This window comes from Propithecus coquereli, unplaced genomic scaffold, assembly GCF_000956105.1.
Source record: "Propithecus coquereli isolate 6110/MARCELLA unplaced genomic scaffold, Pcoq_1.0 Scaffold205, whole genome shotgun sequence".
Lineage (NCBI taxonomy): Eukaryota > Metazoa > Chordata > Mammalia > Primates > Indriidae > Propithecus > Propithecus coquereli.
In genome coordinates, this window is record NW_012145523.1 from 737,519 (window position 1) to 761,541 (window position 24,023).

Here is a 24,023-nt window from a genome sequence, read left to right on the forward strand (position 1 = left end):
GACTCATCTAAGAGACTCCTAGAACTGATAAATGAATTCAGGAATGTCTCAGGCTACAAAATCAATTCACACAAATCTGAGGCATTCATATATGCCAACAACAATCAAGCAGAAGATCAAACCAAAAATGCAATTCCTTTTACAATAGCCTCAAAGAAAATTAAATATCTAGGAATATATTTAACAAAAGATGTACGAGACTTATACAGGGAGAACTACGAAACACTAAAAAAAGAAACTGTAGAAGATGTAAACAGATGGAAAAACCTACCTTGCTCATGGATTGGTAGAATCAATATCGTTAAAATGTCCATACTATCTAAAGTGATCTACAGAATTAATGCAATTCCTATCAAAATCCCATTATCATTCTTCACAGATCTGGAAAAAATAATTCTACGCTTTGTATGGAACCAGAAAAGACCTCGTATAGCCAAAGCAATCTTAAGTAAAAAGAACAAACTGGGAGGTATCAGTTTACCAGACTTTAAGTCATTTGCTCTTAAAAGAACTCTCCCAGCAAACAGCATGGGCCCAGCCTCCCTCTCAGCCCAGCACAGGTTTCTATTCTTTTTCCTACGGTCTCTCTCAGCCTCCACGTACACATAAGGTGGTCAAAGTGCAGAATGGGCACATTGTATTCACTGAACATCCTAAAGCCTGTGGCCAGCTCTCCCAAGGGGATTCCCCACTTGAGTCTTGAAGAGCATATGCGCCCTCATTAGTGCCTACGGTACACAAGTTCTCTGCCCGTTGGTTTTATTTTTCTAAAGCAAGTGTACTTGGAGGAAGCAATCTCCCTGCTAAATTAGACACCAACAGCGCTCCAGGCTAAGACTTTTCACGAAGTCCAAGCCTGTCTCTGAGATCTGGCTCGCTGCCAAGGGAAGATGCCCACACCAGGCACTAAATGCTGTTGGCTCCCTTTCTTTTCAGCGACTTTAACAACTTCCAAAGACACATTGAGCACAGCTGTGGCATCTCCCAGTGCTTCATTACCGAGGCAATTTGGTTGCTGTAGATGGAATGGTAATAACATTCCTCATGGATTCAGAGAGGCCAGGTGGCTGGGACACTTCATTTCCCTAATTAAATCATGAATATAGTGATTCCTGTGCATCCTGTAAGCCCAGAGGAAGGAACCCACATCAGGACAAATTAGCGTCCACATGGCCAGGAAGATACATCGTGTCCTCCTCAACATGTGTGTGTCCGTGCACGCACACACAAGCATGTGCACACATGCGCAAATGAAAGAGGGTGCTATAAAACACATTCTCTCCTTTCTCCAGCAAGTAAGAGCCTCTAAAGGATAACACCTCCCATTACTTTAAGGGATACTGAATGCTTAGCTGGTAAAAGGAAGGGAAAACATGAGAAATAAGGAGTGAAAGAGAGCGTTTCTTTTCCTTTCCATCCCAGAGGGTCCAACAATATTTGGAGCTTTAGGGCATCTTAAATCCAAACGGGCCTCATGCTCCCATTGAGAACTGCAGCACACGGGTGAGCAATTATTTGTAACGAAGCCCTTCCAGCGCCGGAGCCACTAACCAGCCAAGTAGCTTCTTCAAGCCACCTGAGCCTGAAATGCCGCTCGGGGGTGCTCTACAGAGACCTAAAGAGCTTGAAGATGAGTCCAGTGAGGCATCCAAAGCGTTTAACTTCCTGCCAGGGAGTAACATTGTAAGAGCTGGAAAAATGTGTCTAATACTCCTCCATTTAGGTATTTGATGTTGTGTTGTTTTTTTTTTTTTTTTTTTTGAGACAGAGTCTTGCTCTGTTGCCCGGGCTAGAGTGCCATGGCATCAGCCTAGCTCACAGCAACCTCAAACTCCTGGGTTCAAGCGATCCTTCTGCCTCAGCCTCCCGAGTAGCTGGGACTACAGGCATGCGCCACCATGCCCGGCTAATTTTTTTTTATATATATATTTTTAGTTCTCCAGATCATTTCTTTCTATATTTTAGTAGAGACGGGGTCTCGCTCTTGCTTAGGCTGGTCTCGAACTCCTGACCTTAAGCGATCCACCCACCTTGGCCTCCCAGAGTGCTAGGATTACAGGCGTGAGCCACCATGCCCGGCCGTGTTTTTGTTTTTCTTTTTAATCCCAGACAAGAATCATTTTCCCAGGTGCATCTAGAGGCTTTAGTCTGTCCATGAAATGTCTGGACTTCACGTTTCAATTCTCATTCATTCTTTCATCAATGCGTACTGAGCACCTACTGTGTGTAAGTTCTGTTCTTACACTGGCCTTTCGCAGATGCTCCCCAGGGAGCTTATGCTGGTCCTAATTTTTTTTATTCTGTCTCAGTTAAGGGACTTGCGACGACGAGGTGGAATGGGGCTCCACAAAAACGTCTCGAGGTTTCTCCAATGACGTGCAGCCCAGCAGGAACCTGTGTGACAGAATCGAGGGCAGGACAAATTTCTTCGCTGGCATTTGCCCTGGAACCATACAAGAAAGCTCTGAGTGTTCTAAGTGAGCTGCTTTTTAATTCTTTAATTTGAGCCCAAACAATTAGGAGGAAGGAAAGTGGCTCTTGAGTCGCTCCATGCACCTGGTAGGCACTGACGAGCCAGGTGTATAATGCTGGTGCCAAACCCAGAAACATCCAGAAAGATCTGAGGCTTGGGGTGAAACCCTTTCAGGCCTGACAGATCCAAGTTGTCACAGGGGGATGGTGAGGCTGGTAGACGGAAACAAAATGGATTTTAATAATTATACGTTTCATGAAATACAGTAAGTTTTCAAGTGGGTTTTAGGGGTCTTTCACCTTGCAACAAAAATTGCTTTACACGGTTTACTTTGAAAGGGTTTGGCTCTATTCCACAGGATCAAAGAACGTGAGGCCAAAGGGTCCTTGGATATTATAAAATCAAGACTTTTAAAGAGACAACATAGAATGGGGGGAACAAACTCAGGCTCTGGAGACAGACACACCTGGCTTCAAGTCCTAACTCCACCACTCAGGAGCTATGGGTCCCTGGGCAAAAGAGCCAGTTCTGTGGTGTGTAAATTGGGTTAACAATGCCTGTCTTGCAGAGTTCCGAGGACTGCAGATTGTGTATGTAAAGTTCCTAGCACATAGTAAAAACCAAAAAAGAAAATACAACTTCAATAACCACCCTCTACTTTACAGAAGGGACACTGGGTTCCACCATGTGGTCTTTTGGTACCTCTCTAAAAGCATATCCTTCTTCAGGGGGCCTGCAGCTAAGGAGAAGAGACCTCTTTGTCCCTGTTACTAAACAATGATGCCATAAACCTCCCAGATTAAAATGGTATCATGCTAGCAGAGCCTGGTGTTCTCGCTACAACTTCTGACTGAAAAGATCAGCAAAGCCACTCAGACAGACAAAAGCTTGCCTCAGCACTGGGGACCACGCCCGGAAGGAACTTGAATTAAACACAGAACCAGTGGATTTGGATTGAGAAACACACTTGAACGAACCGTGTGTGCTCCACCTTTGAACCCAGTAGTACTGGTCTGGAGTAAGTTTGGAAAAGCATCTGTCCACACGCGTGGTTGGTCCCTGGCTCTGGGACATCTGCTGCACAGACCAGAGAAGCGAAGAGCCAACACACCCGTTCCCGCCCCCGCCCAACATCCATTCAGAAGCTCCCAATCAGATGTGCGGCTGGGCGGACAGGAAGGGCAGCATACAAGGCCCGCCAAGCCAGACGAGCTGGAAGACGCTGGGAGCCGTGTGTGCCGGGGCAGATGGTCTTCCACGTCCTGAACCCTGATCAGAACAATCAGACGCATCAGATTCCCCAGGGGAGCTGAGCAGACCTCAGGCCCACAGAACCACCTGAGAGGAACCCTCGCTGCGGACTGGCTGATGGATGTGGCCTAGGAGCTTTGCACATCCACCCATCCTCCAAGTCTCCACCTGAGGAACCCGGTTTCCAAGTGCAGAGTGCAGACCACTCACGGTGCTCACGTGCCTGCAAACACGGGGCCTCTCTCCTTGTTCGAGGACAAGCAGCCAAACACACGAGCACCAGGACTTGAGGACTCAGCAGCCACAGCACAGCAGACCCTTCCCCTGGGTCACTGGGATGGTCACATTTGACTTGCAGGATAGGTCAGGCCCTCCGCAGGCCTCAGGGACAACAAGCTCCTCCACGAGCTTGAGTTAAGGAAGGAGGCACGGTGGGGCGCATGTGTTCTTTACTCGTTGCACTCATTCAAATAAATTCTCATCCTCCTTCCCAGGCCTTGGGTAGCCTGTGGCGGCATCACCTTCCTGTCACCGGCACCCACTACTTACCGCATGAACAGGGTTGCACTGGTCAATGGGGCTCTTAAAATCCGTCCTTAACTCGTCAAAAGCAATTATCTGAAACAGAATACATGGAATAGAGATGTTAGTGCACAGGTGAGTCGATGCGCCATGTCAAAAGCTTCCTGTGGATTTGCTTCCAAATAATACAAGGGAAAAGAAGTAGCCACAGGTGACAGGAGATTGGCCAGGAGTCAGTCATTGCTGAAGCTGGCAGTGGGAACATGGGGTTGATTATATTCTTCTGTCTACTGTAACACTTAAAAATTTCTCAAGTAAGGTTTTTTAAAGTATCCTGTGCTTTACAAAGACACAGAGAAACTCTATTGTGGTGAGAGCAGCCTGGGATTTAGATAAAGGCATAAAAACTTTAAAACCTACAACCAGCACTTTTCACTTCTTTCCTTACGGGAAGGGCTGTTTATTATTTATTTTTGTATATTTTGGCAGATTTGAAGTAAAACAGACAGAAGTCAAGTGAAAGGGAAAACAGGGAAGGAGAGTTGACAGTAACGGAAATAACCACATCTCAAGATGTCCACAGATGGAACAGGAAGCTCCTTGGGCAGATCCTATTCCTTGATTTCTCTATGCTGTGTGTTGAATAGTGACCCCCAAAATTCATGTCCACCTGGAAAACCTCAGCATGTGACCTTATTTAGAAATAGGGTCTCTGCAGGTATAATTAGAAAAGATGAGGTCATACTAGATTAAGGGCCCTAACACCAATGACAGTGTCTTTATAAAAGATAGAAAAGGACACACAGAGCCACACAGAGGAGGCACAAGACAATGGAGGGGGCAGCTGGAGTGCTGCACTTTTATGCCAAGGACACCAAGGACTGCCGGAGCCACCGTTAGCTAGGAAGAGGCAAAGAAGGACCCTTCCCTAGAGCCTTGGAGGGAGCATGGCCCCACCCACCATCTCCTTGACGTCAGACTTCCAGCCTCCAGAACTGTGAGGGAATAAATTCCTACGTGTAAGCCACCTAGCTTGTGGTAACTTGTTAAGGCAGCCCTAGGAAACAAATACGCTCCATTTGCAAAATACCTGAAACTACTGCTGCTATGATTTAAGATGTTACCTGGAAGGAGTGGCTTTTGGTACCACCTGAGAATGTCAGTATGAAAGAAGCAAACAGGAGCGTTTCTGACCCAAAATAAAGTCCTCCCCAGGGAAAGCAGGCTTTTATACTCACCCGAGCCCTTCTGTAAGTCCCCCAAACCCATGTTCAGAACACAATTCCAATTTAGAGACAAGTCTGCTTTTTACCTCCTCTTCATGTCTTGTCCCAACAAGCGCAACGCCTGCAAAGCACCAGGGTCCTGTTAAAGCTCAAAGACTCTCACTGGGTGGGAGAAAGATGGGGGTGGGAATGATTTTATTGGCTATAAAACACATCTTACGTCTAGTCCTAGTTTTATGCCTGAAATTGAGGTCTCTTTGTGCACCGATTCTCAACCGCTAACGGCAAGTGTTTGCTCAGTCACTTCTGAGCCCCCGAGAAGAAGGCGGCATCGGCTCCAAACGCGAAAGGCCTTTGGGGGCTCTACACGGCTCCCAACCACCTGTTCGGGTCCTTGCTGGGCTCCCATTGCCACGTGGTATATACTAATAAAAAGATTCAGAGTCTCTGACTCTCAGCCCACTGCCCACCCTCTTTCCTAAAAAGTGCAGTGCCCGAAGTCACGTGTGGTTGAAACTTTCCGAACTATTTCCACGTTTTATTTTATGCTCATTTTATGTAACATCCCAAATAAGATGTGACACCTACTTTCCAAATGAAGGCGCAAGGAGAACGAGGAGTCGTTAGGAATGTCCACGGCCACCGGCGGAAGGGGGCAGAGCCGGACGCAATACTCCCCTCCCCGTCGCCCTTTCTTGTGCGTTCTCCACTGGGCCACGCGGCCCTGCCTTCCTCACGCCGGGCGGAGGGCGGGTTATTAACATGTCCGTCAGTGTGGCTGCCACACAGCAGGCTTTAGCACCGGAGTCCTCCTTCTAAGGGCTCCCAGTCAGATTAATTGTCGGCTCAGCCCTGTATGACCTTAGAAAAGGAAGTTAAACTTCCAGCCAGCACAGAGGCCCCGAGTCTTGCCCTAACCCGCCCCGGTGCACCTGTTCTAGCAGGTTCTCCAGAGAAACAGAGCCCACGGGGTGTGTGCATGTACACACGGAGATTCATTTTAGGGAACTGGCTCACGAAGCTACGGAGCCTGAGAAGCCCAAACTTGGCAGGGCAGACGGCAGCTGGAGACCCAGGGAGGAGCCAATGCCACAGTTTGGCCTGAGGACCTGGGACCTTCCGCTAGCGGAGTTCCTCCTGCTCGGGGGAGGTCGCTCTTTTCAGGCCTTCAACTGACGGGACGAGGCCCGCCCATGTCAGGTGGAACGCGGCTGCGTCTGCTTCGCTCAGAGTCTACCAACTTAAATATTGATCTCATCCGAGAACACCCTCACAGAGGCATCCAGAGTAATGTTTGATCACATATCTGGGCACCGTGGCCCAGTCAAATTGACACATAAAATTAACTATCACAGGCCCCCAAAACCAGGGATTGTCACAGGCTCTAGGCAGTGCTGGGCCCTTGCCAGGGCGGCTTGGTTAGAGGAACACGACAGAGTGGTGACTGCTGGTCCCGCTCCCATGAGAGAAACCGCTGTGAATGTGGCACCAGCATCTGGCAAGAGCCTGTCTTGGGAGGGAAGCTGCCCTGCAGTCAGGCGGAAAAGGTGTGTGCTCCAGCCCGCTCTGCTTAGGGAGCCTGAGGCCCAGAGAGGAGAGGGATGTGTCCTGGCACTCGCTCCCCCAGAGCACACACAGGACAGCTTGTCATTGTCACCAGAGCAGCGTCCACCCTCATCACGGCTCCCTGTGCTGCGGGCTGCCCAGTGGGGGCTCAACAAACGGACAGGGCGGGCGAATAACAAAGCAGAGCCTTGGGGATCGAGCCTCTTGGACTCCGCAGGGCTAGGGCCACCAGTTGGGGGAAAGTGAGACCCAGCCCTCTGCCAGCCATGCTCTCCTCGCCTGAGCTCTCCACCGACACTCCCGTGCCCAGCCCCACAGTCCCTGATCTCGTGCCGCCACCTTCCTACGTCCTGCCACATCCACCGCCCCTCACACCCACAAGATGAGCTGCCACTGGCTCTGCTCTCGTCCTAACAAGTGCTGCCTCTTTAGGGGGCAGAGGAGGTCTCAGTTCAGTCTTGACCCTGCCAGTTACTGTGTGACCTCGAACATGTCACTTCCCTCCTCCAGGCTGCGGTTTCGTTACGTACACAAGGGAACAATCCCTGTGTGAATGGGTTGCTGCGAGTCTGCAGACTACAGCACCAGAACAGAGAGAGACTGGCCTCGGGATGTAGGCAGGAGCCAAGGGCAGCGCTCTGCGGGCACAGACAGGTGAGAAAGCCAGCTGCGCCCACCCGTTACAGGTGGGAGGCCGAGCGCAGGGACGTGGGGAGGAAGGCTGGGGATCAGCAGCTGAGCTGGGAAGGGAGGTGGCGGCTGCCCCCGAAGATCCCTAGACCTGAATGGTAAGTACAAATGAGGGAACACGGGACACTCTGGTATATTTGCCATTGTCTGTGCCAGAATGTGCAGACACAGCTGGTTCTGACATTGCTTCCCTGGTCCCCATCTAGTTAACAGAAAACAAAGACGCCCCAGAGCCATGCAGTTCTGGGACAGAGGCCAAGTGAGCAGGAGACTGGGCAGACCCAGCCCCGGCTGGCTTGCTCCTGCCCGCAGCGGAGCCGTCCCGACTCCAGCCAGCAGCCAGCAGGTCAGGGTGAAGTCCGGAGAGGAGGGGATAACGAGAAGGCCCGCACGCTGTGGACTCGTCACAGGCGTCAGCCAGGCAGCCATTCTGGACAGCACAGCGTGAGGGAGGGGATGCAGCATGCTGGGGCCTTCCTGGTCACAGTCAGGCTCAGCCCCCTGTCCCACCCGGCCCAGCACGTGAAGCATCTTAGGAACCACAGAGCCTGCCCCACGTGACCGTTCCCAGCCCCAGACTCCACTTCCTCCCACCGAGCTCGTGCTTGCTCTGGCATCCTTCGCTCTCAAACGGAAGCAGTTTCTGGTTCAGGTGATTTGGCGACCTTCCATATGCCCTTTCAGGGTCTTGGCCTCCAGCCTCCCTCCTTCTTCTGGTCCAACGTCCTCTGTTCCTTTGGGTAAGCAAGTGCCACTCCAACACCAGACACCCCCGGCCCAGCTCTGGGGCAGCACACGCCCGGGAGTGTGGACCTGCATCCGGAAGGCTCCCACACCCCAAGGTACCTTCCATGAAGATCCATCATTATTCATTCCTAAAAATGCTTACTGAGCATCCACCCTTTGCCAGGCTCTGTGGTAGGAGCTGCAGATACGCAAAAAGGCAGAGGAGCAGCTGGCCTCTGCCAAACTCCACCCATTCTGTGTTAACTGAACACACCACGGCTTCCAGGCATGGCAGCCCACCGAGCACGGCATCAGTTGCTCTCCGGAATATGCAATCTTTTAATCAGATTGAAGACAGAATACATATAAAGGAGGGCACTAGTGCCTGTTCTAGGCCAGAACTTAAGTTTTTAGAAGTTGTTGTTGGTGGGCTGTTTGTGGTTTGAGATTCTCAAGGGCAGAAAGTGGAATTAACCACCCTCCTGTGCTCATGACACGTTATCATCGCTGATCAGAGCAAGGCCCTCCCTTTATTCGTTCATCTTTTAAACCCCATTACCTCTTTCCTGCTGTCCTAGGCAACTACTGGTTTATGTTTAACGTATATTTTTCTGTTTGTTGTGTTCTTACAGAATGTGTGTTGTTGTTTGTATGTATATGTTTAGAGTTACCTAACTCATCTCTCATTCTCTTTCTTACCTTTTGCACTCAGCAGTGTAGCTACAGGGCTCCAGGAGTGGCCACTACACTTTGTCTATCCACAGTCCCAAAGACTTGACCTTTGTCACCTCAAGTAATGTCACAAAACCCTCATGCATGTCATCTCAGGGGTTTCTACCAAGGAATGGAACGGTTGGGGTCCATGAAATTTATGGTTTTTTTTTTTTAACTGGACTAAGCACAGTTAAAAGTGGCTACACTCTGAAGTGCTGAGGACTCCGTATCCCACATTCCCACAGACACTTGGCAGCATCCAGCTTTCCAGTGTTTGCAGCCCAACAGGCATAACACTATCTCTCTGTCGTTTTAATTTGCATTTCTCCAGTGATGAGTTAGAGCATCTCTCCATGTAAGGTTAGCCCTTTGAGTTTCCTCTTCTGTTGACAGTCTGTTTAGAGGTTTGCCCATTTTTGTTTTTTTTGAGACAGAGTCTCACTGTGTTGCCCGGGCTAGAGTGCCGTGGCATCATCCTAGCTCACAGCATCCTCAAACTCCTGGGCTCAAGCGATCCTTCTGCCTCAGCCTCCCAAGTAGCTGGGACTACAGGCATGCACCACCATGCCCGGCTAATTTTTTCTATGTATTTTTAGTTGTCCGATTAATTTCTTTCTATTTTTAGTAGAGACGGGGTCTCGCTCTTGCTCAGGCTGGTTTCGAACTCCTGAGCTCAAACAATCCGCCCGCCTCGTCCTCCCAGAGAGCTAGGATTACAGGCATGAGCCACCACGCCTGGCCAGAGGTTTGCCCATTTTTCAACGGGATTACTGCCTTTATTCCTGCTTGGTTTGCACTTGTTGCTGGTAGGTAGATGTGAATCCTCTTTTAGTGTTAGACATTTTTAATACCTTCTCACATTCATCACCTGTTAGTTAATTAACTCTGTGGCTGTGGTGTCCTTCACTGAATGAAAATCAGTTTCATCCATTTTTATCTCATGTTTTATACTTTTTGAAGTTTTAAGTTCTTCCTTGACCCTAAGATGCAAAGATAGACTCTTATACTATTTTCTATTTTCTTTATGACATTTTGGGACTCTAATTAGTCCTCTCCTGTCCTCAGATGCCAGTATCGGGGATGTGCTGGGTCAACTCACAAGTCAGTTAATTCATTCACTGAATATTTAATGAGCACTTATCATGTGTTAGGCACTGTGCTGGGAGCTGCAGAGAAGACAGGAAATGGTCCCTAGACTGCATGTGACAGGAGATGACAGGAGTCAGCAAAGGGCGACCTCAAGTAGGAAGGAAATTTCAACTTGCAAACAGCCCAGGAGGAGGAGACCACAGTCTCGGCAGACACACGTAAACCATATGCAAGTGAGGTGACAAGGGCCATGCAAACATCTGGGCGGCCCAATAACAGCCCAGAGAAGACTATCTTTGGGGATCTAGAACTCATTTCCCATTCTAGAAGAATCTGCACTAGGACTTGAATGTGAGGCTTTAACATTGAATCAACTCCTAAGAAAGCATTTATAAAATGCAACTGGCTCAGCTTCCATGGTGTGCCCAAGTGGGCAGACTCCTTCCACGTAAAGACATTTCTTGGCAGCCACTTCCTCCAAACTTGCACAAACCCACGAACTGGCGACTGAAAGCTGAGCCACAGCACTCTGGGAACCCACGGACGCCTAAGACAGGTGCCCACACTAACGACCTCCTGCAGAGAGACGACCACCACCAGGGGCTACCTAAGCATTTATGAAGACTTTTGTAAATAACATCATCTGCTTTGAGAAGTTTGAAGAGCTGGGCATTATAACTTTATTAATTAAAATACTTCAATGGAAGAACAGCAACTGCAGTATCGAATCAGAGTGAACCCACAGGCCACCCCCCTGCTGGATCCCTTACCAGACCCAGGTGGGGCCAGTCAGAAACCGGGATGGATTATTTATTTCATAGCTCGTCAACACCCCTCCTCACACCACTAGCTCTCTGCATCAGAGAAAGGGATGTAACCTGGGCTCACGGCAAGGGCATGGTGTAGGGTCAGGAACTTGAGTTTGGGCTTTGGCTCTGCTCTTAATTGCATGACTTTGAGCAATCCCTTTCCCCGTTGTGCCTTAGTTTCCTCATGTGCAAAATTAGTACAGTGGATTGGATCAGCATTTCTGAACATGAGGCAGGGATGGTAAACATTTCAGGATTTCTTAGGAAAGTTATCAAAATACAAGGCAGCATGGGCCCTGCCCTGCATCTGATAAATCAAAACTGGAGGTGGGGGGGGGGGGGGGGGCAAGGGCAACATACGTAACATAAACATCTGTAACCCCCATAATATGCTGAAATAAAAAAAAAAAAAACTGGAGGTGGCTTCATCGGGGCCAGTGCAGAGCCACCTGACTAGTCTCTCCAGCTCTAATGTGTTATATGTGACTTGGGGGATGTTATCACATCACCTGAAGCATCCCTCGGGCGATAAAAACCCAGCACGCTCACCTCCTTGCAAACCTATAGACAGAATCCTTGAAAATTTAGATCCAAGTTACCCAGAAGCTCAAGTGGAAAGAGAAATCAGTTATATAGTTGTCCATGTCCACAAAGACAAAGGGAACCAGTTCCTCAGGGGAAACAAATTATTTTCAAAACTCATATCTAAAAATTATGTACTGCACCTGTTTCAATTACAGTATAGAACAGTGCATCCCCACGGCAAGCTCAGCAATAGGTATCAGACTGTCTACTGCAGCAGCCCTCAGTAATGACTGAGAACACTAAAACATGACCCAGTGAAAACATTTCATGGAGGCGGCAAGACAAGATAATATGGGCCAAATATTGAACGTGCTTCAAATCATCTTCCATTAATCTGTCTCACAACTAGGCATTTGGAGAGTCGGAGAACAAACAAGTGGAGATGAGGTTCTCCAGCCACGGCCTAGCCCATAGGTGCCTGTGTTGCTCACTAAGGAGTGGCTCCTACAGCTTGAAGGTCCAGTGCGCCCACAGTGACATTGATGCTGGTTTGTGAAAATTGAGGAATCTAACTAGGACCCTCCCTCCTGCTTGGATGTCCATTTTCCTTCAGCCCAAAAGAGAGCTGTGCTAAAAAGCCTCCATTTACCCCACCTCCACCCAGATCCGTCTTCGCCCTTCCCCACCCTGCCCTGGGCCCTGGGAGGCTGACCTCTGCAGAGCGTGTCACCTGGCCGCCTCGCTTCCCATTACGTTAGACCAGTAGGAGGCACCTGCTGACGACAGGCAGGCCCAACCGGGTAGTTATTCTCCAGTTCTTCCTGCGGACTGTATCTCTGCCCCGCCACACGAGGCCCCAGCTCCTTCAGGAGACAACCCCACCCACCACAGCTCCCAAGAAGCTCCAGTGACACTCTCCTCCCCTCGCCCCTTCACACCCAGCTGTGGTAGCAGCTTCCCGGTTGCCAGGTCCTGGGGCCTGACCATCCCTGTTGGTTTCTTAACCCTGCCCCTCCTCTGTAAATAGTTCCTTCATTAAACTCTCCTCAATTACCCTCTTGAAATGTGTGGTCTGTTTCCTGCTGGGATCTAACTGATACCTGAGCCGACAGGAGACCTGAAGGGGAGGCCGAGTTTCCAGCACGTGAAGAGATGGCTGGTCAAGTCCTCAACATCCTACCACAGAGAATGGAATTGTTTGGCCTAGAAAAATTTCAAAGCAAGTGTTACTAGTGACTAGTTACTAGTTAATCAGTAGCGGTATTAAAAAACAAAAACTCTCGGTGATGCTCCCATGGAATATCTGGCTTTGAGTAACGCAGCTGCCTAATGAATTCTCCAGAATGAATTATTTGCAAATTGTGCCCCTAAGTAACTAAAGGAAATGACCTGCTGTATGGCGTTACTGGATATAACTAATTAAATTGTGCAGGGCATTTGCCGATGCTGCTTTTAGAACTAGGTATCAGACAGCAGCTAAAATAAGTGTCCACTGAAGCCACTCTTAGTTTATGACCAAAGTAAAAAAGAAAGAAAAAAACTGTACCATTAGCATGTAAAAGATCTTTATTAAACAAATAAACAAACAAAACCCAACTCTATAGCAAGGAGGCATACATCTGGATTATCCAAAAGCAACTTAAAATCTTTAAACTTAGGTTAAAAAAGGAGTAGGGGCGAGAACCCGGCTACCTGCCTTTGTTCGAAAGGGGTACCTCACCTGTTAGAAGGCCGTTAGGAGGCTGCACTGACTCTTGAGGTGGAGTTAAAAAGCAACAGTAATGGAGAGCTGATATAGAGTTCATAGAGCTTCGCCAGTTCCCAGAGGGAAAGCTAAACAGAGGTGGCTGTCTCGTACATTCCTTAACAGAATTCCTCACAAGAGAGCTGTAGAGATGATGGATAAAAATATAGAAATACCCAAAACCCAATTACTCATCATGTAAAATACTGGTCTGAGAAACACAGACCCCACGATTTAAGGAAGAAACACATGAAATTTAGACGAAATGTCTAATAAACTACAGTCATTTTTAATGATGACATCCTCTCAGTTGGAAATATGGTAGCCAAAAAAAAAATGGCTGAGAAGGAAAATGTAGCCTAACTGAGAATTTATTTTAGCTATCAGAACTTGGCTGGCACAAAACATTCTCCTTTCCTAAAGCTGGCCTTCGCCATTAAGGGACTATGGAAATTTCCAGGGAGTTGTACTTCTGCCTCATTTCCACTACCTGTGCCTCTCGACCCTGGTGCAGCCAAAGCTGCTGAGACTCTCACCCGTGGCTTAGGCGGAGACGGACGCCCAGGTGTCCTGTGCCAGCCCTCGCCAAGGACAGGAAGCGCATCAGCTGCCCGAGTCCCACCAGGTGGTGCAACCTGGATTTAATTTTGCTTTCCTGGGCTTGGTTTCTGGAAGTCCTGAGAGAAGCCCTGGGCGTCTGTGGACCCCCGTGCTGTCTTTCCGTGTCGATGTGGTTTGTGCAGCAGGCTCCTTCCTCAGCCTCCCTACCGTGTAGCACTTGCCTGCTGCGACCGGCACACACAGGGGCCCGACACCCTGCTTAGCTCCTGCCTACCCCTCCCCTAGGGGCCTTGAGTCCCCTCCCCTCAGCACACCCCCTTCTTCCTACAGCAAGCAACTGGCGTCCAGCTGGCATCCGGCTTGCTGCAAACAGATTGGTTACCTGGAATGGACAGGTTGGTTCTGCCAACTGAACTTCCAGTAGCACTTCCCTGAGCAGGGGTCCTGCCCGCTAAACTCCTCAACCCTGCTGGCTCTTGTGCACAGGCCACCCAGCTGTCCCTCAGGGACTACAGCCAGACTGTTTCCCCCAACTCATGTTCGGGCCCAGTCCAGGGATGTTACAGTGACCCAAATCCCCCTTATTGATCTGCTTCCAACATGGACACCACCTACTTGCTCCCATCCAGTTGGCCTCTGGCCGGAGGCAGCACAGAGGAAAGAAGGGTCTGGTGAGGTCACAGGCCAGTTTTCTGCTCTCCCCACAAGCCCAGAAATCACAGGGCAACTTCCAGCCAATACTCCTGCAGTGCCAGACTATCCAACGGGTCAATAACGTTGTGAAAGTTTCTTGCCCTCACTGGCCGGGTGGGGAACACAAGTGAGGGCAACAATGAGATATCACTTCACACCTAACAGACTGAAAATAATCTTGTGATAAGTTGCTGTCAGAGAAGCAAAGAAAAAGGAAGCTCCACCCATTGCTGGTGAAAATGAACTGATACAGCCTTTGGAAAGCAATCTAATGATATCTATCATTAATGAAAATATATTTACCCTTCACCCAGCAGTCCCCTTCCTGAGGATTTATCCCACTGAAACGAAGGCACCGCTAGGTAAAAACACATATCCAAGCGCTGTTTGGATGGCAAAAACCTGCAAACATGTAAGCGCCCATCAATAAAAGCATGACTGAATAAACAGTGATGCAGCCAAACTGCGGAATACTACGCAGCCCTGAGTTAGACCTTTACCAGTTAACTTGGAGGGACTCTCTGGGCTGTTATCCAATGAGAAAAGCAAGATGCAGAGAGATGTAAAACCAAAACCAAGACACATCCTAAAAGTGTTAGTGTTTGTATGTGATTACACGAACATGAAGAAACATGTGAAGGGTGTACACAAGGCTGCTGTCACCAGTGACCCTGAGGATAGAGGGAAAGGCAAGTACCCTTGGCTGGAGGGAACGGTCAAGCAAAATAGCAACAAACATTACAACTTTTTAAAAGTGGTGATTAAAAAATCGAAGTATAATTCCACACAATTTCATCTGTGTACAAATAGGCGTATGTGTGTCCATAAAGAGATACACGATAGTCACCGGAATAATAGAGGTTACCACTAGGTAGTTTCCTTATATCGTTCCTATTATTTGCATTTTTGCAAGTGCACACTATTCATATAATCAGGAAAATACTCCCCAAAGCTATTTTACTGTTAATTATTTTTATTTCCCTGCTTTTCTAACTCTACTGCCTCTTCAAATTTACTGCTTCCAACTGAATTACCCACATCACAGAGGCAGTTGCCCACTGCAACATCCGTTAGTTCTGACCGTGTGCTTGTGTGCGTCTGTGTCCCTTTCTCTGGCTCTCACTTTCGCTTCACCCACCATCTACGGGAAGCCTGAGCCTCCCCCAATGAACCACACACAGAAAGCTGAGGACTTGCTCCAGGAGACTCCATCAAGCCGGCATCTACACTGAACGGGCTACCTACCTCCCCCTCCTTTCCTTTACCCAAGGAGCCCAGATCTTACACGGGGCTTTCGAGGGGCCCTGTCTGGACCCCAGCAGCAGCAAGGGGGTCCACAAGCCAGCCGAGGAATTGTCATCTCAGAAATTGGGTTCTGACGAATCTTTCCAACTTCTGGCTTCCAGGAAGGGAGTTTATAAAGCCTCTAAATCCCCATGTGAATAGGAAGCTGTTTATGAACAGCATGCCAATTTGCTAAAAGAACTTTTGTTGTTGTGGCTGTTTAAATTGGAACAGTCCTTTCTTCCACTGCCCGCCCCTCCACCCTTGCCAAGTTTTGCCAACACAACAGCCCCAGAGTCCCAGAGCCAAAAACAAACTAAATACAAGGGCGCAGGTCAGCGCTGCTATCCTGTGTAGGGGAACAGAGCCAGGCTCTGGGCTCTGGTGCTCATTTGCATTCTTTTACATAAATTTACATGTTGGTCTCTAAGTACTTAAAATGAGATTGGTTAGTTTGTGCAACCTCCTGAAATTAGGTACTCAGTAAGTATGCCCTGCTTAGAGTCCAGGGAAACTTCTATCCCATTGAAAAGAGCTACTTAGGCTGGGAGTGCCCAGGCTCCACACCCCTGAGAGTCTGCATAGGGGACCCTCCTTCCTCAGCCAGAGTAGCTCACCCAGTCTCCCAAGTCACCCCCAAAGTGGCTCCCCAGCCCCAGCAGCTAGTTCCCGTGTGGCTGCAAGCCTGGTATTGGGGAATTAAGTCACTCTTAGGACACTTAGGTTGTGTAAAAAGCAGAGCTTCAGCTATGGCCCCTGCCACACAACATTCTGTGCTCATCATTATCTACTTTTGTAGATAATTGTGCATAGCACCTACCAGCCCACATGGGCGCCCTGAGAGCAGAAATCACACCTCGCTCACTCAGAATTCCTGCTATTTCAGAGGAAGCTCTCTGAGATTCTGTTAAGGACAACAATTATGCGCAGTCGTGTCATCCCACCTGGTTCTTTAAACTTGCAAGAATTTTCCTTGACTTGGATTTACGATAGAGAAATTATAAAAGCAGTGACAGGCAAGCTAGAGTCACACAATACAGTTAGTCCTCACGGGGATAAACACTGCCCCGGCAGACACTACATTTTGTGGACCAGGCAGGAGAATTGATCATTTTGCAATTTACAGAAAAGAAACACCCTGGGATTCCTTTGCTTGGGCAAAGTTTTCCCCAAGTTTCTAGCTACCCAAATGAAGCCAAATAGATGTCAAAAAGCACTGTAGAGAATCCTACCTTGGGGGTTAGAGTTAAATATGGGATTCATAAGTCATCCAATAAATTAAATTGAATACCTATTATGTAATAGGCGGCAAATTAGGTACACGTTGTAGTACTAGTTTCCTATTGCTGCAGCGATAAATGATCACAAATCTAGTGACTTCAAGCAACAAGAATTTATTATCCTACAGTTCTAGAGTTCAGAAGTCTAAAATGGGTTTCCCAGGGCTAAAATCAAGGTGTCAGCAGGGCTGTGTTCCTTCTGGAGGCCCCAGGGCAGAAGCTGTTTCCTTGCCTATAGCTCTCGGAGGGAGGTCACCTGTATTCCCTGACTCGTGGTCCCCAGCAAGCAGTCATGTCACTCTGACCTCTGCTTCGGTTGTCACATCTCCCGTCTCTCTTGCCTTCCTCTTTCACTTATGAAGACCTCTGTGATTACACGGGCTACCCCGAGATAATCCAGGATAACCTCTCCATCTCAAGCCCCTTGACTTAATCACCTCTGCAAAGTCCCTTCCACCACCTAAGGTAACATATTCACAGGTTCCAGGGATTAGGACATGGACATCTTCTGGGGCCGTTATTCTGCCTGCCACAGTTGGTGAGCACCACAAATGAGGAAAGAGCCAGCACCAAGGGGCTGGCTACAGAAGCCCAGGATTCAGAAAAGAAGAAACTCCAGGAACAAGGATGGTGGATTATTCACAATTGAGGATAAATCACAACTTCTGAGTTTTCTATTTCCTCTTTGCTAACAGGCATTTTGTAGTTTGGCCGGAGCTCATGCTTACAGAAGAGCTGGGAACTTTCCTGCCCCATCAGGAAGGAACCGTTACTAATTTGACTGCAGGACCTGACCAGGCCTTGCTTACTGGTGGGCCAGGCCACTATGCACCAAAAAATTAATAAATCCTTACAAGCTGTTCCTTGTATCTAGATCTCCTTCAGAAGCATCACAAGAGAGAAGTGACTGGGTCGAGGCAAAATCAGGTATTACCACATCTCTAACACCATCTCAATATGCAAACTCCTCAAGCCCTGGCAGTGCTCTCTGCTCCTCAATGGCTCTGAAGGATGGAGACTATCATGAACCTGGTACGAAACAGACATTTGATGGATGAGTAGATGAATGGAAAGTATTCTCCCTCTGCGCTCTTTGCTTTGGTGAACTCATCCCTCCCCGTGGGTCCCGCAACCATTTCCAGGCTGATTAACTCCTAGCTGGACATTGCTAGCTCTCCACTCTCTCCTGGCTCCAGATCCAAAGTTTCCTCCCCAGGTTCCTCCAGAACCTCAAACTCAACATGCCCAGAACAGAACTCATTAACACGCCTCTCCAAAGACTCCAGCCTGCTCCTGTAACCCGCACTCCTCAGGTGGACAGGTGCCAAAGCCCAGCTCTTTCCTAACTCTTTCCTAACGTGCCACTGGTCTTGCAAGCTGGCCTGGCCCACCCAGACCTTGCACCATGGGTCTCCTTACGTTGATCCGGGAACACCAGCTGCTGCTCTGACCCTCCCCACCACTCCACCTGCCCCCAACCTGCTTGCTCTCTCACCTCCATCCACCCAGCTACAAATTCTTGGTTCTGTCCCAGCCTTAGTCCTCTCCAGAAAGGGGCTGACACATGTTCTCCTCCTAAATTCTTGAGCTTCACTTTCTCCTCAGGGCTCTGACCCATTTGTTGCTTTGGTTCTTGTCATAACATTGGGTCTTGGGTAAGAATTTCCTGCCGCCATGGCCTGGGACACAGAACCCAGTCCCTACCGGTGCTGCTTTCCCAGCCTCTACCCACCCTAGTCCCCAGGCCCCAGTAAGAGGCGGTCAGACACTCCTGTTCCACCTCATGTGCCCTACTCCAAGTTCGTACTCCACAGACAAGTAGACCAGACTACTGGAGAATTCTCCACAATACACCCTGGTTACGTAGACTGAGAATGAAAAGATACATTTCATCTAAGGAATGTGAGCCCCCTTTAATTCTCAGTCCCAGAGAGGCACTGAACTGAGACAGTGTGTGAGAGCAGTCACGTCTCGCTCCCTCCCCGAGCTAGATAATTACCTCTTGAAGCCACTTGCTATGTGGGCTCTAGACTGAGTGATGCCAAGAGGCCAGAAAACAAACACCTTACACTGGACACCGTAGCTCACACCCTATAGTTCAACAATGCAGAGTCAATCACTAACAAATGTTATCTCTGTAAACCACTGAGACTTCCCATCAAACAACTTTGTGTCAGCCCACTCCTTGTCCCATTTTGCCTTTTAAAATCTGCTTGTAAGGCCGGGCGTGGTGGCTCACACCTATAATCCTAGCACTCTGGGAAGGCAAGGCGGGAGGATCATTTGAGCTCAGTAGTTCAAAGCCAGCCTACGCAAAAGCGAGACCCTGTCTCTACTATAGAAAAAATTAGCCAGGTATGGTGGCGCATGCCTATAGTCCCAGCCACTCAGGAGGCTGAGGCGGGAGGATCGCTTGAGCCCAGGAGTTTGAGTTGCTGTGAGCTAGGCTGACACCACAGTGCTCTAACCTGGGCAACAAAGCAAAACTCTGTCTCAAAAAAAAAGAAAAAAAAGAAAAAGAAAGAATTAAAAAGAAACCTGCTCGCAACGAAGGCTGATGGAGCAGTCCCCACGGCAGCTTGGAAGTGTTTCCTGGACAGCTGTCCTCAACCTTGCCCCAATTAAACTCTCTATATGAATTTTGCCTCAGTTTCTTTCTTTAGGTTGATAGGACTAATCCCTCCATCTTTCTCCTCATCTCTGTCAAAATGCTCAGGCCCATATAAATGCCACCTCTCTGTGATGCCCCGAATCAAATGTGACCTTGTTGAACCTCCACGGTAGACCTCTGCTATCTTCTGTTAGAGTTATTACCTTAGACGGGGCCTTTATCTTACTTTTTATATCCCCTGTAAGTCCAAATACAGTGGCTGAGGAATGGATGTTCAATAAATATGAATACAATTAAACACCACCGGTTTCCCTAAAGGGCTACCCAGAACAGGGCGGAAAATATCTCAATGCCGAGGGCAAGAGATTAGCTGATTTATGAATTAAACATGGTCCCTGCTTCCCTTTTGCACATCCCCATTGCTTCCTGCCCTTCGGCCATTCCGGTCCTTATTAACTCCTTCAGGGAAAGATGCCAGAGAAAGAAAACCTGCTGTAACAAAAACCCCTCTGTTGGGAGGAGTGGCAGCGGGGAGAGGGGAAACGGCCTGATTTAGGTGCGCTTTTCTTTAGGTCTCTGGGCTCCACTAGATGTGAGCGCCTGCTGGCCACGACGATGATGTCACACCTGCCGCCCTAGCAGAGCCCGCTCCACCTGTGAGCCCGAATGGGACCAGGGCCTAAACCTCGCCACCCTCCCTGTTTTGGAAAAAGGCACAACGGGAGCAGAGAGCGATGTCACCACGTCATGGGGAGCTGCACAGCCCACCTTCAGAGAGGCTGAAAACGCTAGACGACGCTGCTGCTGGCTTTGCATCTTCCGCAGGCAGTTCTGTAACAGGCCTACCATTTGGTAAGCGCTAAACATGGGAGCCAGGGCAGAGGCGGCAGAGCAAAGTCTCCCTGTCACTTCTTGGTGGCCTGCCCTTTGAGAGCTGGGCCTGCCACCTTTCGGGGCCTGAGCACCCACTGCAGTACCGAGCTGTGACCAGACACCAAACAAGGCAAGACCCAAGAAGGTAACTCAGGAGGGGGATGGGAGGCTGAGGCGGGCGGGGGAAGGGGGGAGGCGGTGACAGAAGAAAGAGACAGATCAAACACGGTGGGGGGAAGCAGAAAGCAAGCATATTGGTTTTCCTTGGTAAAGACCTCACTCCTGCTGTGCATTTGTTTGTCTTTAAAACTGAAAGGAAGCAGCGGGCACTGGAAGGGAGAGTGTGCATGGCTTCCCACTGTTCCCTGCTCCAGGTGGTGAGGCAGGCCCTGCCCCTCCTGTCAGCCGTCCTCACCTAGGACCTCAGACACTGCACTTCCCCAGCCAGCTGCTCCCGCACAGCGTGTGTTACAAGCACAGACACCACCATGCTTCGCCCCCGCCCGGGCGTGCCTGCACTCGGCTGCTTGCATGGCTGCTGCTTGAAGCAAGTCTCCAGGATTAGCATTTGCCTGGGCCTCGCCAGGTATCTCAGATTTGTCAAGAAAGCTAAAAAAGTGGCAACATCTGAGTCACCTGTGCATCCGTGAGCTTAGGACTATAAGCCATCCCTCCTCTCTGCTGCCTTTGCCCTGCCTCTGTCCCTTCTCTGATGACAGATTGTTGACGAAAGATGGAACTTGTCTCTGTAAAGCAAGACCTTTGAACCTGGAGTCCTCCTCCTCATGGAGGTCGTCATGCACAACCTCGGCCCTCTGGTGGCAACGGCTGAGCATTACAGCTTGGTAGAGAAAACTGGGCCTGGAGTTGAAGACTCAGAACACGGGCGTCAGGGATGCGCGGGATAAAGGACGGTGTTCTGCTTGCAGCCGCCAGGAGAAACCTAACTAAGTTGTGTGAGAACAAAGGTAAATGGATAAGAGTTATCGGGACACTCTTTTCCTCCCTAGAATTGGAGAATTTGTTTCAATTCCACAAATACATCTCGCTGTATGCCGGGCAGAATGACAGGGCCGTAAGGTCCTACAGCCGCTCGCACGCATTCAGGCGGCAAGCAAGTGTCGAGTGCGCAGGCCCGTGCTAGGTGCTGGAGCAACAGCTGAAAACAAGGCCAGGTTGGGCCCTGCCTTCATGGAGCTTTCAATCCAAGGGGACCCCAAGGTCACTGAGCCTCTACCACAAGTCAGACACTCCACTAGATTCACGATGTTGCTGCCAACACCCGCCTCCCAGTTCTGAAGAAAGCAGAGCCGCTCCGCCTCGCTCCCCAACCCGCACCTCCACCACTCACCCCTGTCCTGCCCGCATCACTCCAGCCAAGCTGACTGCCCTCAGGGCCCGAAGGAGGGCCAGCGTGGTTGAACGGAGCACTCACTGCATGCTCCCCAGTTTCCTTAAATGTAGATGCGCCTCCACACAGACGTGGCTGGAACCAACGTCCAAAAGATACGCAAATAAAACGCACCTTGGACACAGAAATCACCACACTGAGTGTGATTGCTCCTATTTCATTTGCCGTCTCTAGTAGACTACCATCTCCTTCACGGTAGACCTTGTGTTGTTCCTTTCCGTTCCCAGGGCCCAGGGTCCTGGGTAATTTGATAACTGTGGAACAAGGAGACGCGTTGGAGGACAGGAATATAAGAGTGACAACCAAAGCGCACATGCTCCAAACACATGCCTCGGCCATCGACAAGACCACGGAAGGCCTGCAGGTGTGTGCAAGCTGCCACATCTTAGCTGGCTGACACAGACGGAGATGAGGGGCCCTTTGGGAACCTCAGAGCAGGGCCACACCTTGGCTTGTATGTTCAGGTGCAACCTGCTTCCCTGACAGCTCAGAGCACCATCAGTTCAGTGTCCCGACTCTTTCCTCTGCCCAGCTCACTAGCATCTCACCTCACGGGGCCAGGCTTTCTGTCCTGAGATGAAAGACCCAACCATCTTCCATTAGAGCTACTCTGACATATGTGTGGTCCTAAGACGATGAGAAATCAGAACTATCAACCATTCTCTGAAAAAAATAAAAATGTCTCCCTACAGAGCACAGGGAGCAACAGTTACCCTGAAGGTACAGCAGAGAGGTAGGGGGTCGAACTCTGTGGTCAGACTGTGGAATCAGTCCAACTCTGCCTCCATTTCCTCATCTGAAAAATGGACGTAAGAATAGCATGTGCATAACAGGACACTGGGAGAATTAGACGAGACGCTACAGTTCAGTGCTGCAGTGCCTGGTAGAGCAAGGATTCGATCAGTATTAGCTATCATTAGGGGGGTTCCTATCCCGCACACCCTTGAACAAAATAGCAACATAGGTAAAATATTAGTAATTAACAAATCCATGTCCGACCTGAGCATAACCAGCCCTCTCAAATCAAAATCCTAAGGACAGGAATTAGAATCTGAATTTTGTCAAAGTTTTTGGTGACTCATATGCATGCCGAAGTGTGCAGACTTCTGGTCCAGGAATACCCTGCCTGGAACTACAAGGTGCAAACCCACGGCTTTCACTAGTTTTATGAAGACAACTCAAGTTCCATCCGTCAATGATCCATCATCAGAGAAGGGACCGAGGCAGGACAAAGGCAGCAGAGAGGAGGGATGGCTCACAGTGCTAAGCACACGGATGGACAGGTGACTCGGATGTTGCCACTTTTTTAACTTTCTCAGCAAATCGAAGAGCACTACCCCAGGGCCCTCACAATCAGCAACCTATTTATTTTACCACTAACTACCAGTAGGAAGGTGGGGACCTGGGAGCTTCAGGAAAATCATGGACGTGATGACAGGTCATTATTGGCATCTTATGGCAGAGACGCTAAGGAACGAGACCATGACAGAGGAAAAAGGAAGTGCGTTGTGAGTAGAGGCCACAGCCCTGAGAGCTGGCTGTCCTTCCTTTCAGAAATGCACCAGTGCTCAAGATAGACCCTGGAATCCAGCTACGGCTGCCTGAGCAGAGGCCATGTCTGTGGCATTTGTGCTCTTAGCGACATCTTCTACTCGGATATCATGATGTTGATTAGTCCCAGGGCTGGTGGTTGCTGGCTTCCTTCGGGGCCTGGGTTGGTGGTGACTGAAATGGGGACAGACAAGACCCTGATTCTCCCCTGGAAGAGTTCCCTGGACATGCCTCCAGGGCTGTGCACCGGGGTGCCTGGGAAGAGGGGAGCAACAGTGAATAAAAGCAGGGAACAAAGAGAGGCCGGCTAGGGAAGGATGGAGGGGAGGACTCCAAGCCTAGCCATACATGGTCAAGTCTGGGCACTGTTGCCAGCAAGGGACTGGTGGTCAAGGAGGCACATTCCCTCAGGAGGGAAACTTCT

At 49.4% G+C, this 24,023-nt stretch overlaps 1 protein-coding gene across 1 annotated transcript in view; it reads right to left on the reverse strand.

Annotated features, from left to right (window-relative positions):
* CNIH3 (cornichon family AMPA receptor auxiliary protein 3) overlaps positions 1-24,023 on the reverse strand; it is a 90,250-nt gene that overhangs the window by 46,605 nt on the left and 19,622 nt on the right. Inside the window, exon 2 of the mRNA XM_012644055.1 lies at positions 4,274-4,342. Within this exon, the coding sequence (XP_012499509.1) occupies positions 4,274-4,342 (69 nt within the window). The remainder of the gene's footprint in view (positions 1-4,273; positions 4,343-24,023) is intronic.